At 39.9% G+C, this 13,725-nt stretch overlaps 1 protein-coding gene across 6 annotated transcripts in view; it reads right to left on the reverse strand.

The window, feature by feature from the left end:
• The window catches only part of CYRIA (CYFIP related Rac1 interactor A), a 105,790-nt gene that overhangs the window by 25,883 nt on the left and 66,182 nt on the right, over positions 1 to 13,725 (reverse strand). For all 6 annotated transcript variants that reach the window (XM_036081448.2, XM_036081452.2, XM_036081451.2 and 3 more), the window contains one exon: positions 4,345 to 4,424. In XM_036081448.2, the coding sequence (XP_035937341.1) occupies positions 4,345 to 4,414 (70 nt within the window). In that variant the 5' untranslated portion in view covers positions 4,415 to 4,424. The remainder of the gene's footprint in view (positions 1 to 4,344; positions 4,425 to 13,725) is intronic.

Below are 13,725 nucleotides of genomic sequence, written 5' to 3' on the forward strand. Positions count from 1 at the left end.
ATGTGGGCAAAAACAGATTCCTGGAACTAGGCCACTGAATCAGAATTTGGGGAGAAGCTGAGACAACTATGTAAAAACTATATCCACCAGATGTTTCTAATGATCATTTCAGTCTGGGAATCACTGGAGTTATTTTGCTGGAGGGCTAATGCCTGCTGCCCACTTTGGGTGCCATAACAGGTAGATTCAATTAAACAATCGTCAACAGACCTTCAGGCATCCATCTTCCTGTACACTGTCCCCAAAACCATCACTCAGGCAAGATTAGGTTGCATTTTATTCCCCCTCTGTCTCCCAGCCTTCAAAAAGGAAATGGAAATATGACAAGGAGATAGAGACAGAAAAAGAAAAAAAAAAGTAGTGGGATAAAAAAAGAAAAACTCAACAACAATAAAAAAGATGTTAAATTGTTGTGTAAAAATGTGAGCACAGGGTGTAGAACTCCCTGCAAAGGTCAGACAAGAATTTAAATTAAATCTACACAACTGGAAAACCTTAGGACAGATGTATCTAATTTTGTCTTATATTTTGACCCAGCTTAATTATATCTATTTGACCCAGTTCAATTATATTCCATCACCGACTTCAAAAAGAATATTCAACACTCAAAGTAGAGGTGCCAAATTTATTTAAGCTGTTGCTACATGCTGTTTGGCCTTCCTTCCTCCCTCCGTTGCTTTCTCCTTAACTCTTTGCAGTCCAGACTCTATACGCAAAGAAATACGTCTTGAATCTGTTCTGCCAGTTGGCTACAGTAGTTGGGCAGCTCACAGCCCACCTTGCCCATCCCCTCCCAAGCCTTATCCCTCTGGAGCGTTCTGCAGCACATGAATCCATTTATAGTCCCTCCTTCTTTACTGTCTGTGCTCTCCTGACTGCCTCCATCCAGCCTGTTCTATTCCATTCCTTCACATGGCCAGCATCTGTTACTAAAGCTCGTTTGGTGATCCGTGCTCCATGCTCAACATGGGGTGAAGTGCTGGGTTGCAAACCTGAGTGGGGCCCAGACCCTGCCATCAGGAGTCTGGGTTTAGTAAGATGTTCTCTTTCCTCTACAATGTAGTCTCTTTTCCTGATCCTCTGACTCATCAACCTCCCGTTAAGCATGAGCATACCTAAGGTTCCCACATGCCAAGCTTTTGTCTGCTCTCGAGTTTTCCCTCAGAGAGTTCAGCTATTCTTTTTGAAGGCAAACCGCAATTGTGGACCGCTAGCCCTGAGCTTCTGCAACCGCTGTGGTCTAACTCAAACCAGCCTTCCATTTCTGCCCGCATTTCCTTTCAGCAAGAACGTGATGCTCTGTCTAAATTGGGGCTCTTGCTAGTCTTCAAACACGCCCTTCCTATTCCTATCCCTATTTCCACTGTTGGAAAACTCCTCTCCCTATATGCTTATAGAAAAATCACCCATTCTTTAAAGCCCACTCTAAAGGCCACCTTTGGCTAGAAGACCTCTCCAATTCCTTCTGTTGTCTTCCATTTCCTGAAACTAGATGCATGTTCTTTCTTCCTCTTTACTCCCAGACCACAGTGTGGTCTTAAGCCCCTTATTTTTATCTTGTCTCGAAAAATGTGCCTATATTACCCTGCACAGCAGTCTGAGACTCCAATGACTGTGCTTGTTTAGCTCTGTCTCCCTGATGTTGCCTGGCTTACGTGGATGTTCATAACCATAATGCACATACCGCTATTGTGCTGAGCTGAGATCTACAGACTCACAGAGAAATCATGGCCACAGCCTACCTTTGCTACCCTCTGGTCCATCACCACTCTTTTTTGAAAACCATCTTTAGGAAAGAGGATTTTCAGGATCAAGAAAAAAACATTTTTTCCATAAGATGTGTTAGTTCGTAGATAACAAAGATGCTCTCTAGTCAGGAATAGGATGATGGCTGTCGCACTCCTCAGAGCTGCTTGTGATGGGCTCTTGAGGAGGAGAGCCAGAGACTTGTGCTCCATCTCAGGTCCTCACTCATTCCCTATGTGACATCAGCCCAGCTATTTATCTTTTCAGAGTCTCACTGAAATAATGTTAACCTTCTCCTAGGGGTTGATGGGGAAATAAATAGTTCACATATTTTTTGGGTAAATTTATAGTTTTTTTTTTTTTAAGATTTTATTTATTTATTTGAGAGAGAGAATGAGACAGAGAGAGCATGAGAGGGGGGAGGGTCAGAGGGAGAAGCAGACTCCCCGCTGAACAGGGAGCCCGATGCGGGACTCGATCCCGGGACTCCAGGATCATGACCTGAGCCGAAGGCAGTCGCTTAACCAACTGAGCCACCCAGGCGCCCTGGGTAAATTTATAGTTTTATGTTTTCCTTACATACTAGTGCTCTAGTCCTAATGAGCCCCAAGGCATGAAAATCCAGTCCATAAGGAACCTTGTTGAAGATACTATAGCATATCTACAAATGGAGTTTTTGGTACCATAAACCATCATCAAAATTCAAGATATTTAAATGTTCTTTTTAGCCACCATGACCTTTTTAAAAGTAAAAAAAAAAAAAAAAAAATTAAGAAATTATCCAAAGTACAAGATTGAGCAGACTTGAGTGCTGGGTCTTAGGAGAGAGGAAGAGCAACAGTCCTTCTGCAGCAGTGGGCCGGGGACCCCCTGAGGCATAACCCCAGAAGCCTGGTACTCCAGAGAACACCCGTTGAAAACCACTGCTTTAAATCCCTGCAGATTGTAATTTTCTCACTTGGAAGGCTTTTCAAATTAGTCTTGACAAAGAACTCAATACTACTCTTTGTAAAAGCATGGAAAACCAAGAATGCAAGAACAGCTAAATGGACAAATGGGGGCCACTGAACCTGGTAGGCATTTATGAGCAGGATGTGCAGGTGCATGTGGAATTTAGAGCTTCAAAATTAAATGCAGGCATTTAACTCCCCTAGGTGTTTATATGCCCCCCCAACACACACACAAGTTTTGAGTGAATGGAGTATTTTACCTTCACCACTGTTTTGGACTTTGTACATGCTGGATGCAACAGTGTAACATGCATGTGACAGGAAGTGGAAGGAATCAACTAAACATGCAAGTAGTAAGATTAGGGGGATGGGATATTAGGTCATTTATCTTGTAAAATTCTTAAAAGTTATTAATAAATTTTCATTTTAACAACAAGAGCAGCCACAACAAAGATATGTGTATTGGAGTTGTAAAAGTTACACCGGGAAAAAAAACCCAACATTTTTTTGATGTGTCATATCAAGCTGGTATTGATCCCACCTATACCACTTACCAAACCCAGCCAAATCCAACCCAAACCTACCCAACCAAATCCAACCCAAACCTACCCAACCAAATCCATCCAAACAGCAGCAGCAAAATGAGCTTCGGGATCACTTTTCCTTTTTATGCAACTACCTGTGACCTACTGAAGATTCTGAAAAGACATATATATCTAGGGAGCAGTCACCTTTTGCTTTACTGTATCTTTGAAGGGACTTCTAGCCTTTACCTAGAAAATCTCTGTTAGCAAGTTTAGTCTATATGTAAGGAAATTCTGACTTATTTTTTAATATACATAAACACTTGAAAAATTAAAGTTTAACGCAGGTTAAAGTTTGCAACAAATGGTAAATACTGGGGAAAAAGTACATTTAATGTGCTTGCTTTTGTGGAATTGTAATTTAGGAAAAGGGGAACATAAAAGTAAAGGTGGAAATATGAGCTTAGTTGATAAATTTGCAGATGTGTCACTCATCTGCAAATATATTCAATCAAGAAAATAAACAAGATAAGAAAAAAAACCCAATATTTTTTCAGTCATAATTCACAAGCCATTTTACTTAGGAAAAAAAAAAAAAATTTTTGATAAAAGAAACATAACCTTCAGATAAAAGGGGTATATCTCAAAAGTTTTACATAGTTTTATATAATCAAATAACATAAACAACAGAGATGACTCAAAAATAATCTATAAGCCTATTTTCTAGTTTTGATATTTTTTCATGTCTAGTGATATTTGTTTTATATTAATCTATGTAAGTTACTACATGTGCTATTTTTCTTTAGAATATGATATAGTGTTTCATAAAATTTATTAAGAAAAATACATGATGATGATTGATGCTGGCTGATGAAAGTGGTTCTAAAATCAAAGAAAACCATGGACACATTAAAAAGATTTTCTATTAGATTTTTAAAAAAAATAATAGAAAAGAAAGAAATGAAATAATCTTTGAAGACTCAGAAAGAAATGCATAGTGACATGTGGATTTAAGTATCACATAATAAAATTTAAAAAAATCTTTATGTTATAACTTCTCTATCAACAAGCTATAAAGAAAGCAAAAAAGTTCCCATCATTATCTTTTAATTTTTGGAACTTACTTTCAAAATCCAGGAAAAAGTGTGGATAGTTTTCAATTTCCCTGGTAAGGACTTTGAGCAGGTTTCCCATCCCAGCAAACCTAGGAGAGGCAACATAAAACCAAACACCATTAGCAGGATGAAAAATAGACTTCGGCTTCTTCTTCTTCTTCTAAGAAAAAAAAATAGACTTCTTAAAGGGCTGGACCTATTTTACTAACTTGCATAAATCACACTGGACCCCCATTAGTTGCATCTGAAGAGCAGATATAAAGCATCTCCATACCAGGTGATGACTAATAACTTAGCAACTTCTTCCTAAATCAGGGACAGATAAATATCTCTGAGGTTCTGGCTCTCTAAAAGTTAGGGATATCTGGTGTAAACCATATAATGTATGACAGTGAGAAGAATGTCACAAGCTGTCTCTGGAAAATACACTTGTGTTTTGTGTCTCATTCACTATAATGATAATTAACCAAAGAAGATGGTATTCTAAGAATCAGGTATTTTAGTTATAGGAGGCAGAGCTTAGGTATATTCTGCATTGTTTCCTTCTCCCCTTCACCAATTCCCTGAATCTTTACAGTTAATACTTCAGCATTGCTTTGTTTCCTTTCTACTGATAATAGGAACATACCATGTTAATGGACAAGCACAATGAGGATATTATTAAAATATCTGTCCAGAAAGGAAAGTTTCTTAAAATTTCTGAGGAAAAGAGTTTAGAAAACACAGACTTAGAGCCCAAGGGACCCCTCATGGCCTATACAGGAATCCAGATTTCCCAGAAGTGCAACTTCCTGGCAAGTCAGAAACTCTTGTAATTTGACATTTCAGTGGTAACAAGATTGGCTACTTCGTGAAGTGCAAACATGAAAAAGTATTGATATTAATCCAAAAAGTTATTTTCAAAGAAATTACAGTGTAATTGCATGAGGGGATCAAACCGACAGAGAAATACAGATGTGATATATATTTGCAATCCCAACTTAACAAAAAAGAATAGGGAAAACATAGTTTTACTAGGTAATCAGCAAAATTTCTACTGCTCTCAGCTCTAGACATTAAACTATCTTTTTCAGGAGGCCACTGGTCCATTCATTCATTTGGCACATATTCATGGAGCCACAGTTTGATGCTGGGTGCTGTGCTCTTTGGAAGGCATTTCTCTACCTCGTGACTCAGACACCTCAGTTTGTAAAGGATCAACTTGAAAAATCATTGGACCAGTAAAAGAAAACCGCAGGGCTGCAGTTTTCTGTGCACGGGGCTTCAGACAGTGTTTATGCTGATACAGGAATTCCTAAAAATACACCACTATATGAAAGATGTGAGGAGCGGAGAGTGCTTTGTGTGAGACAGTATGTAGCCAGCAGTTCCCTTGGATGCAGAAGGTGATATTTTAGTCCTCATAATCCTCCCCTGAGAAAACACCTGCACACATCATCCATAGAATAGGCCACTAATGTGAAGCTAGAAAAGAGCCTGGGGAAGCCCGATTTCAATCCTAGTTCTGCGTCCTGCTACCTCTGTTAGCCAGGACAAGCTGCTTAATCTCTCCAACCTCAGTCTTCTCATCTGTAAAATGTATTTTTGAAATGTATCTATTTCATTGAGTCCTGAGGATTAATGAGATCAAAATATAAAATGCTTTGCAAATCACTTACAGGAAGTACTCAAGAAATGTTATGTACTACTGGTATGGATAATGATGATGACAATTACCACCATCATCATTATCATGATTATAACAGCCTTCAAATACTTATTTAGGATTATCCTATGAAAGATGGGTTAATAGGTTGTATGCAGCTCTAGGGAAGAGAGCTGGGGTCACTGAAGAAATAACTGAAGAAGATCTTCATTCAATGTCATGAAAAAAAAAATTTAACCATTCCAGTTGTCTGAATATTGAGGGATTTGCTTTGTGAAATAGTGAGCTTCCTGTAACTGGCAGTGTTGAAGTAGAAATGTTCTCTATCAGCCTGTAAAAATATTATAGAAATGAATTATGTGTTGGGCAGAAGGTTGGACAAGATACATCTTAGACTTCTGCCATCTTGAGACATGTATCTGGGCATGTGCATACACACCCACACACGTGCACTGGGAAGCAAACAGCATGCTTCTCTCTTCCAAAAGAATCTTCCCTATTCTTTCTGTCATTTTTCTCTTCTTCCTGTGCCTTTATGCACATTTCTATTTAAGATATTTTTGAGCAAAGCTCTGTATGAGGTAGATTCTGCCAAATTAAAGCTTAGAACTGGTGTAGTCCATCCCTGCCACTGGGCAATATTCACAAACCCGCCTGGGTCTCTTGGAAAGAATCTGTATCCAGCTTAATGAACAATTCCAATTCAGACCCGGAGACGTTTCTGGTAGGAAGATGATTCTACTGTTTAGTAGCAGTCCCAACTTTCACATAAAATGCCTTAATGGAAGTTAAATATTCTTGATTTTCCTTGTTTTGTGCTATTAATGTGTCACAAGAGACGTGAATGGATTTAGCTCCTTCCTAAAACTTTGTCTTGTACGTGATTTTACTGTCAGACTACCTGGGCGGAAAGTATGTCAAGCCTTTAAAATTAGTAATAGACACACTCAAATATCTGCCAGCTACAGAATTCTATCTGTTCAAAAGGTCATTTCAGCTGGCTGGCTGATATGATCAAACATTTTGCAACATGATTCTAACATCAACTGCGGTCAATTAAGGAACTCCCAGTATTCTAGATGTTTCATATACCCAAAAGGAACTGTCTGGAATGATGACTTTGGGACTTTTTGTAGTATTAGGGGTGAAGTCCAATCCCGTGGAACCTACATTTCCATATACACTCTTTGAATAAGTACAGAAAGATTTGATACTTCTTGCTCCTCTTCAAGGTCACCAAGATTTTATGGAAGTGTATTCTGATTTCAGGTCTTCAAAGTGAGTTAACATCACACAGACGGTCACTGAGAAGAGACCCCAGAGTCCACTTGGAAGGGACCTTCATCTGTGGGGTTTCCACCACCGCCCCAGCCATATCCTCCTGGCAGTGACTCTGCAGTCTTTGCAAATAACTCCTCACTGCATAGAAAATACATCTCTATGCAGCACATTACGAGTGAGATGGTTTAATTCATTCATATGAAGATTTTTAAAAAATATTTTATCTTGTTCAATAAAAGAATGTAAGATAAGTTATTATACGCTATTAGAGAATGCAAATACTTACATAGCAAAAGCGGGGAGAAGAGAAAAAAAAGTAGAACAGGAAGATGAAGATAGAGAGGCAAGGAACACGTGAATTATAGGACATCTGGGCCTCAAGGTCTTCACATTTACTGCAGATAAGTGTTCAATTTTGACCTAAGCTTCTGCCGGCCAAAGCAAAGGAGAAAAAATGGTCTCTTTCAAGATTTGGTGTCCAGAAAATAAAAACAAATGGGTTATGCTGAAGAAGTAGAGGTTTTTTTGTTTTTTTGGATTAAAAAGAAAAAGGAAAAATTGATCATAGCTAAGAGGCAGCTGAGACAAAGAGAAATCTCCTCTGGCTAAGAGTAGACAGAGGAAGTCATTCATATCTGAGGAGGAGCCAAGGCTCCCAGCTCCCGCGGGCATAGAAGTGGTTTCGCAGCTGAATGAGTGGCAGAACAGCTTGGCAGGCAGTCCGGGGCTGTGCTTGAGAAAGCGGGAATTCTGGTTTCCACATTGTATTTGGGTCTGTCCCAAGGGACGCCAGCTACCTGCCATTCTCCCTTATGGTGTGGGAACTTCTATCAGAACAAATACAGAAACTCAGCAGGAGCTCTGCATCTCCTAGGAGGACCTTAACCTGAGTCCCTTAAAATGATGATGGTGATTCTGATGATGATTCTTGGCAGTTTCTATAAGGAAAGAAGTTGTTTATGTAAGTTCCAGGGACAGGAAAATTCTCCCCGGTAATGCAACAGGGGGAGGAGAACCATTTTGAAGGAGAGAAGTATAGCCAAAAATGTAGATGCTAAAGTACTAAAATACTAGAAATAGAAGTCACAAAAGAGGATGGTAAGAGGGATTCCAGGCATAAAAGAGATCAAGTAATAATGTATAGAGCATGTTTATTACTCAAAGGGTATGTTGTCTATATTGTGAGGTGTAGGCTTACTTTAAACACACACACACACACACACACACACACAACTCCTTTGACATCTTCGGAGATCATCTTGACGTGAAGCCTTCCTGGGACTTGCTATAGCTACCGTGTGCACCTGAGTGTTGTGAGATCTGAATTCATTTCTGCGAGGAGAGTCTGGTAGAGGTGCAGCAAGGGAAGAGGACAAGGTCTTGGCTATCAGATGAAGAGAAAGGAAAGGTGTATCAAGTTGGGTAAGACCTTATTAAGGGGTGGGCCCTGCAAATACACTCTCTGACTCTTTTAGTTGGGAGGTCTCTTGCTTTTAGAGGATAGCATTGGAAGGTGGTTCTCATCAGTTACCACTCTGGATGGCCCTTTGCTCTTAGAGGCACCAGTCTTCTTCCACGGCTGGATTTTCCAGGACTACCCCTTCTCTACCAAAGCAAAGGTCTACTGGGTTCTTGGCATGTTGGCCTTAGCTATTGGCTGGACCTGTTTTCCCATGGCATTGTAAGCTAGGATTCATGGAAAAAGATTAAGACATAGTCTTGAGGATTTGAAGCACAGAGTAGCTCAAAATAACAATATGGCCAACTGGTGTTCTCAAAAGATGTACACCGTAAGTAGTAGATGAAGGAGATCACCCAGGAAAATTTGAAAGAGCTGCACAAGTATAAAGCACCATCCAATTCTCCCATTATTCTAGAGCAATTCATTTCAGCTGTGAGTCCTGGGTTCCTCATCTTACATAATGGTCATATAATAATATCTTCTGCATGATGTTCTTGCAAGGACTAAATGAAATGGGCGTGAAAAGATTGTGTATACTGTAAAATGCCATGCAAATATCAGCTACAATTATTCAACATTACAAGTCATTTTATGGTTTAAGATATTCAGAGAATCAAAGAAGTATAATATCCCCTGACTTATATAAATTCCATTTCTCTTCATCTTTCATGTTTGGTCTCATGAGATCCATGTTTCTTTATGCAAATCACTTTCACTATCACCAGGTCAATATTTAAAGGCATTAATAGTTAACACTGCAAGATATTTTTCTATGTGCCAAATACTGTATTTTAGATATATTTTTCTTATTTTATCTTCAAAATATACCTAGGAGAAAGATACATTTTCTAAGGATCAGAAAATTTAGGATTATTAAAATTAAATATAGAAGCTGATTGAAAAAATATAAATCCTTATAAAAAACCAAAATTTTCAGAAAAACAATATTTATGCAAGTTTGTAATAATTAGAGGTTGGGGTCTTCAGATAACTCTGTATACATTATTAGCCATTTCCAACACAAAAATTCCAAGCATATACAAATGCTTCCGAAAATAGGAACAACTAGGTCACTCTTTTAGTAAATGTTAGAAAAATCATTGAAAACTGCAAATTTTAACCAAATGATTGTGTCCGATTTCATAAATACAGCATAAAGTCCAAGAAAAACATAAATATCTAATGAAGAAAACCCTGCCAAAGTGACTCATGAAACATCTCCATTGAAAAAGAATGAAGTGAGGATGGGTTAGCCTGGTGATGGGTATTAAAGAGGGCACGTTCTGCATGGAGCACTGGGTGTTATACACAAATAATGTATCATGGAACACTACATCAAAAACTAATGATGTAATGTATAGTGATTAACATAACATAATAATAAAAATAAATAAATAAAAAGGTAAAAAAAAAATGTCAACATAACTGAACTTAAAAAAAAAAGGAAAAGAAAAAGAATGAAGTGCCAAAAGACAAAGGGGTAACGTATAGATTTGCCAGCAATCTAAAGAAGAGGAAGTTAGGATTATTGCCCACTCAGTCCCAGGAGACTTGGTTCCTTCCAGTGTTGGCCTTCCTCAACACTGATTCTCTTGATGACAGTGACCTATCTAAATAAAAGGAAGAAGGAAACTCCTATCCCAAGACAAGGGAATCTGATAGCAGTTTGGTGGAAACTTTCTCCCCTTCCTCCCCCCTGCAACTTTGTTTTTAAAATTAAAAAAAGACACCTGTAATAACTACTGGAGGGATTTAGTCAATTACTCATTGAACACCCTGACTACACAAGGCACATGGGGGTGGGGTATGCAATGACAGAAGGCATGGCCTCAGCAATCAGGGGATGCATATTCTATTTAGGGAGATAGCAACAGGCTTAAGAATGTGATCTACCAGGAAGCATATAACACATTTCTGATAAATGGTAAGTGTTCAAAAATGTTAACTGAATGTAAAAATAACAGTATGTACTTGGTACATATTAATAACCAATCAGAAGAATTATAGCTTATTATTATTATTTTTTTTAAAGATTTTATTTATTTATTTGACAGAGAGAGAGACAGCAAGAGAGGGAACACAAGCACGGGGAGTGGGAGAGGGAGAAGCAGGTTCCCGCTGAGCAGGGAGCCCAATGTGGGGCTTGATCCCAGGACCCCGGGATCATGACCTGAGCCGAAGGCAGACGCTTAACGACTGAGCCACCCAGGCGCCCCTATAGCTTATTATTATATTACTACTATACACGAGAGGGACAAGAACATCCACAGTTTATTGAGTGCCTACTGTGTGCGTGGTGCTATGCTTGAGCTTTCACACATTTTAGTTCACTCAACACTCATAGCAACCCTTGAGTTCACTATAATTATCTTCATGTTTATTGGAAGAAAAAGAGGTTCAGGTGGTGAAAGCATCTTTCTGAGCCCTGCAGGAGAATAAAAGATAAAATCATCTTTGACTTTGAGAGTCTGGGACCCCGAAGTCTATGCTCTCTTCCCCACAGGAGGAGACCTGGAGCTCCAGACCCCTAGGTGGCCTCTGTCTGGTGACTTTGGGAGTCCATGAGCTGTGCAAACTGCATGCAGGCTAACCTGCTATCACACGGATGCACTCTCTCTTCTTGGAAGAGGGTCCACAGTTTCTGTTCCATTCCAGAGTGGCCTGTTTCACATGAGCACTGCTCAATGCCATAGATAGGGAGGGACGTGAAAACCATGGCAGGTGGAGTGTCCCAGAAAAGCTGGCTTAATAGAAATGAGCTGTCCTGAGAGCATGAAGCACCCTATGGATCTGGACTGGCCAAGAGAAGCCCCCCAGCTGGGGGGTGGAGGGGGTTGGGATTTAGGGATGAGAGGAGAGCAAAAGGCACAAGCTGGGTGACTCGTCAAGTCTTCCAAATACAGAGGGCTTATTCCTCAAGGTTCTTTTACTGCTATGTAATTTTGAAATGGGTCCTTTCGCATTTTTTTCCCAAGTAGTCTAGAATGAGGGCATTTCTCTAGTCACTGTAGGAGTGTTAACAATGACTGTAGAGACAGGCCCACATGTCCCTGCCAAGGGAGGCCCTCATCTCCCATGGGCGACAATTTGGGATGTGCATGTGGTATTTTCTATGACTACTTTCTTGGCTCTGGGCGCAAAATGATTTCCATGGGAGTTAGCTCTAAGCTTCCTCAGTAGAAAACAAAGACTCTTAAAAAATATTTCTCTGCTAACATTTCCAGTTCCAAAAGAGAGGAGAAAATTAAAGGACACACACACACATACACACACATACACGTGTGTGTGTGTGTGTGTGTGTGTGTGTGTGTATAATTTGGAACTCTGTTTTTGTTTGGAAGGAAAAATTGAATAATAGCATTAGCTGTATTCCCAGAGTGTAAAACCAAATAAAACCAATCTGAGCTTGCTTTTAAAAAATGTGGTCATAGTTTGTGAGGAAATTAATCTGTTTACTGTAAGTAAGACATAACAAAGGACTCAGGCCCAGGGTGCAGACATTATTGTGAATGCTGACCTTTTCCTGCATCCACCAGAATTTCAACGCCAATTTTCTTGATTAGAGAATAGGCCCTCAGAAGATTTCTTTAGTAGCTAAGACTATTTGAAAGGAGAATTCCAAAGCCAAGATCACCTTTATCAGTAAGAACAGAAGGTGAGGAAAAAAATAGATAAAACAGTAGCCCTGCAGGGTTTTACCTTCTAATATTTTTTTCCTTAAGGTCTAAGATGACAAATGCCCAATGCCTCTATCAGAAGGGATGGGTTTTGTTAGCCCTTGGAATGAGTCAATACCTTCCAGAATCTAAAATACTTAACATCCCTGCCCCTGGTGCAAAGATTTTAAGAAATCAAAGACTTCGTGGGTGACTGGTGGCACCTGGTGGCTCAGTAGGTTAAGCATCTGCCTTGGGCTCGGGTCATGATCTCAGGGTCGTGGGACTGAGCCCCACATCAGACTCACTGCTCAGCGAGGAGCCTGCTTCTCCCTCTCCCTCTGCTGCTGCTCTCTCTCTCTTTTATTTATTTATCAAATAAATAAATAAAATCTTTTTTTTTAAAGAAATCAATATTTTGCGACATAAGAAGTCCTGGTTGATCCTAACATTCTTCTGCGGCACCGCAGACAAGCCACGGACCAATCACAAACACAACAATGACATATATTCATATAATATCACACCTTTGTCAGAAAGGTGTCTGGCCACATTCACCCTCAACTTCAGCATGTGTCAAATGTAGAAAAGGTATTATTGGACCCATTTTACAGACCAGAACTCACAGGTCAGGTGTAGTGTCTTTCCCTAAGTCTTCCAGATGGATTCTGGACTTCCTGATCCAGAGTCCCAAATGTCATCACAATATATCCTATATTAGAACTGGGATCATCTTTTTATAGCTTCTATTTTGACAAAAAAGCACTTGCTCAAGGACCCAAAACACATTAGGGCCAAAGAAGGGACCAGAATGGAGATAGCCTGCCTCTAGATCTCATGCTCCATCCACCAACACAAAAAGTAAATGGGACATCCAATCCATTCTTTAAGACATAAAAAGTACAGTGCAGTGTGTTGTTGCCACTGGAGGGTTTCTGCTCCAAGTCCGTAAGATCTCACCAGAATGTGCTAATCGGCAACCTAACAGGGACATCCCCATGGATGGTTCATACAATTGTGCACACTTCTCTCTGCCCCTCCCTTGATTATCCTAATTCTGACACACTCAGCAGAACTTGCCTGCATCCAGCAAATACCCCCAGACCGATCTTCCTGACTCGTCTTGTTACCCTGCCATTCATCTCCACACGACTGGCAGCACCCTCTCTCTAAGCACAAATCTGATTATGTTACTTCCTTGCTTAATAGGCTTCCACTGCTTCCCAGTGCCTGCAGGATAGAATGCATTCAGATACATGCACTGAGCACAGAAGAACCTGGCCTCTGGCCTCTGCTCATCTCCTCTGTCCCCTGTCTTCCTCCCTATCCAGGGACCCTGCATTCCC

This window comes from Halichoerus grypus, chromosome 10, assembly GCF_964656455.1.
Source record: "Halichoerus grypus chromosome 10, mHalGry1.hap1.1, whole genome shotgun sequence".
Taxonomy (NCBI): Eukaryota; Metazoa; Chordata; class Mammalia; order Carnivora; family Phocidae; genus Halichoerus; species Halichoerus grypus.